Source organism: Zalophus californianus, chromosome 15 (genome assembly GCF_009762305.2).
Source record: "Zalophus californianus isolate mZalCal1 chromosome 15, mZalCal1.pri.v2, whole genome shotgun sequence".
NCBI lineage: Eukaryota > Metazoa > Chordata > Mammalia > Carnivora > Otariidae > Zalophus > Zalophus californianus.
Window position 1 is genome coordinate 80,591,810 of NC_045609.1, and position 7,254 is coordinate 80,599,063.

At 51.7% G+C, this 7,254-nt stretch overlaps 1 protein-coding gene across 2 annotated transcripts in view; it reads right to left on the reverse strand.

Annotated features, from left to right (window-relative positions):
• Positions 1-6,728, reverse strand: part of CPXM2 (carboxypeptidase X, M14 family member 2) — a 148,628-nt gene extending 141,900 nt beyond the window's left edge. The window contains exon 1 of one of the 2 annotated variants that reach the window (XM_027596158.2): positions 6,382-6,694. In XM_027596158.2, the coding sequence (XP_027451959.1) occupies positions 6,382-6,694 (313 nt within the window). Of the gene's footprint in view, positions 1-6,381 lie in introns of both variants that reach the window. The other variant, XM_027596159.2, reaches the window with a different exon arrangement.
• Between the last annotated feature and the right edge of the window lie 526 nt (positions 6,729-7,254).

A 7,254-nucleotide genomic window follows, 5' to 3' on the forward strand; every position in this document is an offset into this window, starting at 1 on the left:
ATATCCTGATGTAAAGAGTTATTGCTATTTGTTCACATGTGCTGATAGCACTGTGATTGCTTTTAAAATACATAGTGAAATCTTGACAAAAACATTCTCCTGATCCTCAGGCTCCAGCTTGGCCCAAGAGAAGACGTTTCCATCCAAGGGCCAAACACAGCAAGACACTCCGAAGAGTGACCAGGCAAAGCTCAAAAGTGAGGCCCTTTCCAGCAACTGGCCTGCAGCACACAACAGAAGGGCTTTGTTTACAACCACATATGCTCAAATAACAAGTCTTTGGTTATATCCCCCAGTGGCTGGGGCACAACACAGTACAAAACACAAACTCGCTCATTCCGGGCACAGACATCCAAACAAACGTGGCTCGCCGCCCATTCTGCAAATTCCACGGGCTCAGGACTATGCACCAGGCCTGAGGGTGTAATGCAGGCGTGCCCATACTCAAAACAGTGGCGCATTCTTGCCAGTCCTGGAAGAAAGCACCAAATAAACAAACAAGCAGGAACCCAAAAGTAACCCAAGGGCCAAAGTGGGGGGGGGGGGGGGGAGAAAAAAAAATCTTCAGATCACCTATTTAGAGTCTTGTTTATTAGCCTGTTTGTTTCTTACTACCACTTTGGAGGGAAAGGGTAAATGACTTATATTAACCATGGTTTACTCTCTCTTCCATTTTATTCTCTACCAAAAGCATGGCCACAAACCAAGCTCGTCAATTTGGAGATGACATACAAGGTAAGTACACCCCAAATCCACGCACATGCCAAAAATGTGCTCCCTATCTTATTCTTCATGCTGGGATAATGGAAATCAGAGACCCGGGCCTCAGTCTCTGGGCCCCAAAGCAGTCCAACTGCAAAGACCTAGAAACTATTGAATTTGCCTAGCAACAGCTGAATAAATGGAATTAGAGAGAAGCAGGTAGTCAGGTCTCTACAAGAAAGAACACTCCAGCAATCAGTACTGCTCATCCAATGAACATGGTGGGAGGAGTCCATCGGTGGAAGTGTGTGAGCAGAGACTGGGTAGCCCAGGGTTAGAATCCTACAGTGAACAAGAATTTGCATGTAATGACCACGTGGTTTCCTCCAAGTTCTGAAATTCTGGGATTAACTGATGGTCACAACGAGGACCTCAGAAACTGTCCGATAGGGAGTCCCACACAACCTCAAAAAAAGAGGTCCTCAGGGGCGCCTGCGTGGCTCAGTTGGTTAAGCATCTGCCTTCGGTTCAGGTCATGATCCCGGGGTCCTGGGATCGAGCCCCGCGTCAGGCTCCCTGCTCAGCGGGGAGCATGCTTCTCCCTCTCCCTCTGTCCTCCACTCGTGCTTGTTCTCTCTCTCTAGTGCTCGCTCACTCTCAAATAAAAATAATAAATAAATAAGTAAGAGGTCCTCAGTTCTGTATCCTGATGCTGACAGTGATTCCAGGAATCTGTACATGTGATAAAACTGCAGAGAACACACACACACAAACACACACACACACAGACACACGTGCACATAAAAACTGCTGAAATGTTTAGTATGTAATCTAGTGAATAGTACTGTACCAATGTCAATTTCCTGCTTTGAGACTGTATAGAGCAGCAATCCTCAACCCACTGGGGACATCTGCATCTGACAATATCTAGAGACATTTTTGGTTGTCACATCTAAGAGGAGGGTGCTACTGGAGGCCAGGGGGTTAAGACCAGGAAGGCTGCTAAACATCCTGCAATGCACAGGACAGCCCCTCCATCCCACCCCCACAGCACACACTATTGGCACAAAACGTCCATACTGCCAAGGTAGAGCAATCCTGCACTAGAGTTCTAGGAAGTGTTATCATTGGGGTACACAGGACCTCACTGTACTATGTTTGCAATTGCCTGTGAGTCTATAATTGTCTCAAAACAGAAGATTTTAAAAATTCTTTAAAGATCCCACTCTGTTGAGCATATCAGAGCTCTTCTTCTCCAGGAACCTGTCAGCCCCTCATGGAAAATGCAATGGTCTCAATTAACCAAAGGATTCAGCTGCCCAAGCTACCTCCAGGAGAATGTCAACATGGGCCATCCACCGCACATTTCTGTGGTGGCATTAAGGAAGAGCCATGGGTCAGGGACAAATTCACACTAAGATCAAGTCCCCAGTGTCCTAGGTTCCTTAAGCAAACCTTCCTCTGGGATTAAGACAAGACTCCTTCCAGAGTCTGCCACACAGAACATTTGCCTTCCATCTTCCCTTGAGCCTGACCTTGATGCAAGACAAGAGCTATCTGAAAAAGACGTTATCGTCTATAAAGACAAAGCAATTAATTGACTTTTAAATTAGTTATATACACATTTACCTTCTTATCCATCTCTAAATCCAACCCCTCACTCTCAGGTTAGTCCTGCAGAGCCTGCTACGTAGCACGCATCAGCCACCCCGTGGAGCCGGGTCCGGAAGCCCACACTACACACCCCAGTACAAGGTTCCTTCCTCTATCCATGTCTCCCCACGACCTGATGACCAGCTGCATGTGAGACATTCCAATGCAGGAATGAATTTTCTCAGCACAGTGTCACTGAATACAACTACCACTGACTGCCCTGATCGAGTCATTCTTAAACCAGTCTCCTCCACTTAAGAGTCCAGGGTGGAACACACAAAAATAGACTCAAAATGGATGAAAGACCTAAATGTGAGACATGTGACCTAAATGTGAGACAGGAGTCCATCAAAATCCTAGAGGAGAACACAGGCAGCAATCTCTTCGACCTCAGCCACAGCAATTTTTAAAGAATTTTTAAATTCTTCTTCCTAGAAACATCACCAAAGGCAAGGGGAGCAAGGGCAAAAATGAACTATTGGGAGTTCATCAAGATAAAAAGCTTTTGCACAGCAAAGTAAACAGTCCACAAAACCAAAAGACAACCGACAGAATGGGAGAAGATATTTGCAAGCGACATATCAGATAAAGGGCTAGTATCCAAAATCTCTAAAGAACTTATCAAACTCAACATCCAAAGAACAAATAATCCAATCAAGAAATGGGCAGAAGACATGAACAGACATTTTTCCAAAGAAGACATCCAAATGGCCAACAGACACATGAAAAAGTGCTAAACATCACTGGGCATCAGGGAAATCCAAATCAAAACCTCAATGAGATACCACCTCACACCCGTCAGAATGGCTAAAATTAACAAGTCAGGAAACGACAGATGTTGGCGGGGATGCGGAGAAAGGGGAACCCTCCTACACTGTTGGTGGGAATGCAAGCTGGTGCGACCCCTCTGGAAAACAGTATGGAGGCTCCTCAAACAGTTGAAAAGAGAGCTACCCTACGATCCAGCAATTGCACTACTGGGTATTTACCCCAAAGATACAAATGTAGGGATCCGAAGGGGTACGTGCACCCCAATGTTTATAGTAGCAATGTCCACAAGAGCCAAACTGTGGAAAGAGCCAAGATGTCCATCGACAGATGAATGGATAAAGAAGATGTGGTATATATACACAATGGAATATTATGCAGCCATCAGAAGGAATGAGATCTTGCCATTTGCAACGACGTGGATGGAACTGGAGGGTGTTATGCTGAGCGAAATAAGTCAATCAGAGAAAGACATGTATCATATGACCTCACTGATATGAGGAATTCTTAATCTCAGGAAACAAACTGAGGGTGGCTGGAGTGGTGGGGGGTGGGAGGGGTGGGGTGGCTGGGTGATAGACATTGGGGAGGGTATGTGCTATGGTGAGCGCTGTGAATTGTGCAAGACTGTTGAATCACAGACCTGTACTTCTGAAACAAATAATGCAACATATGTTAAGAAAAAAGAAAAAGAAGAACATAGCAGGAGGGGAAGAATGAAGGGGAGTAAGTCGGAGGGGGAGACGAACCATGAGAAGCTATGGACTCTGAAAAACAAACTCAGGGTTTTAGAGGGGAGGGGGTGGGGGATGGGTTAGCCTGGTGATGGGTATTAAAGAGGGCACGTACTGCATGGAGCACTGGGTGTTATACACAAACAATGAATCATGGAACACTACATCGAAAACTAATGATGTCATGTATGGTGATTAACATAATACAATAAAATTTTTAAAAAAAGACTCCAGGGTGGAGGGTCCCACTGGCCAAACACCCAAAAACATGGGGAAAAAAAGAGTACAGGAGTCTTGAGTTGGGATAAATGTCCCACTTGGCTTGTCCTAGGTGGTAGGCTTTTAAAACCCCACACAGATCATTAGAAAGAGTGGCAGGCCTGGGGAGGCAGCTGTCCCAGGAGGCCTCAAAGCTGAGTCTCTGGAATTTCCAAGAACATTTTTCCAGTTTGGGGATTAGCAGTCCAGCCCTCAGCACAACTGTGATCCCTTTTTCAAAGTCCCCCAACTTCTGTGCTGTCTACAGGGGCAGGGGATGACCTGTGCTCTCTACTCCCAGGACCTCACCCAGCACCAGGCATTGAACAGGTTCTTGGTAACCACCTGCAGAACGAATGAATGGCTCACAGATGGACTAGCACAACCATCAGCTGACACACTGAAAGCTTTTGTGGAAAAGCTGAGGGTATGTGCTATGGTGAGCGCTGTGAATTGTATAAGACTGTTGAATCACAGACCTGTACCCCTGAAACAAATAATACATTATATGTTAATTTAAAGTAAATAAATAAATAAATAAATAGTAACTACCTTAAAACATCTTAAAAAATTAAAAAATAACAAAATAAAATAAAGCACCTGACCAAGTAAAGAGAGGTAGCAGGTGCAGGCGTCCTTTGCAGATGAAGACACCAAGTCCCAGGACGCTGAGTGCTGAGCCCCCAGACCTGGGTATGAAGTATGGTCTTCAGACTCAGTCTGGGCTTCTTCCACACTCCCCCTGCACTCCCTCCAGCAAGTACCAGATCCCCACATACGTGTCTCCCACCCACCATGCCCAGCACTGCGCTAATCACACAGCAGATACCAAAAACCAAAAACACATGCAAATCTGATTCAAACTATCAAACAAGAAAGGCCTTGAGTTAAAAATAAGCACAGAAGGGCTTTCAAATCTTCTAAGCCAGCAAGTGACACTTAAGTTACTTAAACTGTCAGCGCCTACGGTCCCTCATCTGTAAAACAAAAAGAACACCCACCCCTCAGAGCCACTGAAAGAATTAGAGGAGACAGTTGTACATGAAGCTCCTAACAGAGTCCCAGCAGATGTTCTCCAAACATGACTGCCTCTTCCTACTCCTACTGAACCGCTGTGGTTTTACACATCTTAATTCCCATAATTCCCCAGAAGACATTGGAAATTCTGGATGGTTCTGTTGGGGGTCACACAACTAAAAGAACTGCCCGCCCATTGGCAGAGTCGCTCACAAGCTGGAGCACGGCAGGACGCACCCCCACCTCCACACATGTGCAGCGTGGCTGCTGAGATGGGTCGACACATTCAAGAGATCTGTGTCTCCACCTCCTCCCCTCTCCCGCTGCCTCCTGCTGACTTTCTGAAGACTTGAACCAAACAAAAGCAATTCCTTCCATGCCAGGAGCGGTGTAACGGTGCCACCAGCATGTATCTCCTTTCAAGGAAGGCCATTACAGGGCCAGAGAATTTGGCTACAATCCTGCTCACTCCCCAGTGCTGAAATACTAGGACCCTCTGCAATTTGAGCAAAGAACATTTGGAACAATTAAGAGAAAAGTCTCCCCTTCACAAGGAGTGAAACCGAATGGAAGTCATTTGCCAAGACAGGGCTGGCAGAGACGCATGGATGGGAGAAGGGTGTGCGGACGGATGGAAGGCGGGCACTGCAAGCTGCCAGGCGCCCCTGGGCTTTCCCTCGTCTGCAGCCCGCCCCCTCTCCACGGGGACTGGAGCCTCCCCAGCAGAGGCTCTGCCATCCTGCCCCACCTGGGCAGAGGATTCCAGGGACCCACAGAAAGCGGGAGGGAGGGAGCGGAGAGGCGCGCTGGCTGGGTAAAGGCCCACTGCTGAGCTTCCCCCCAGGAGGCCGTCTTGCCAAAGCCTGCCAGCCCTTCACGTGGCCAAATCGTAAATTCACTCCCAAGAAGTGTAGGAAGACTGTAGCGGTGTCGGGCGGAAAGAGCCTCTGCCCAGCCCATTTCAGACCTGGGCCACCAGCTCCGCAGGCAGCTTCCCCACTCCGCCTCCACCTGCGGGGGAAACGCCGTCCGGTGTCGGTCCGGGAAGTTCCGAGAGGCCAAAGGGATGCGCGACGCAGTCCCCAGGGAGGCGGCGGGGGGATGGGGGGGCGCGATGGGTGGGTTCGGGGGCTCTGGCGTCGCCGACCCACAGGCCTGAAAGCCAGCTGTCCCCTCAGACCAGCCAGCCGCTGGGAGAGGCGCGCAGCCACGGGCGCCCCCTCGGGCCGCCCCGCGCACAGTTACTTACCTGGTGGAGGCGTCTCCGGAGCCAACTTGTCCCTCTTGGGCGCCTTCTTGGGCTTGGTCGCCTTCTTGGGCGGCCTGGGCTCCGGCGGACGCGGCTCCCGCTCCCGCTCCCCGTCCCCGGTCCCCGCGGGCAGCGGCGGCGAGAAGGGCTCGGGCTCGGGCTCCCGGCGCGCGTAGTAGGGCTCCCGGCTCCAGGTCTCCTGCACGTAGTAGTCCGGGGCCTGGAGGGCTGCGCCCTGGGCGCCCACCCCGGCCAGGACCACCGCCAGCAACGCGAGGGCCAGTGCCAGCGCGGCAGCCCCCCGGCGGGCCATGCCCGCTCGGCCCCGCGCCCCAGGCAGGGTCACGGGCCCCGGGAGCGCCGGGCGGGCCGCGGGCGCGGGCGGCGGCGCGGAGCAGGGGCGCCGGGACTGCAGCACGGCGCACGGGGCGCGGGAGGCGGCCGGCCGGCGGCGCGTGTGACCGGCCCGCAGGGCTGGGCCGGGCTGGGTTGGGCCGGGCCGGGGGCGGGCAGGGGCGCGCCGAGGCGCGGGGCGGGCGCAGGGGGCCGGCCCCGCCCTTCCGTCAGCCCTCCCTCTCGGCCCGGACCCCGCGGAGGCCGGCCCCAGAGGCAGGTGTTGGAGCCCCCTTCATCCCACGAGCCGCCTCCAAGCCTAGTCCGGTCCCGCTGCCCCGACGCCGGCGGGTGAGCTGCCCTGCTGGGCGCCGGCTTCCCCAGAGTCTCCAAGCTTTGAGCTTCCATCCTGGAGGAAGCTTGAGCGGGTTCACAGGTTGGAGAAGCGCGGCCCGCCATGAGAAAGGATTTGCCCAATGTCCTAAAGCCAGTTAGGGGCCGAAGCCTAGCCTCCAGCCCTCCTGATCGCTGCTCCGTCCC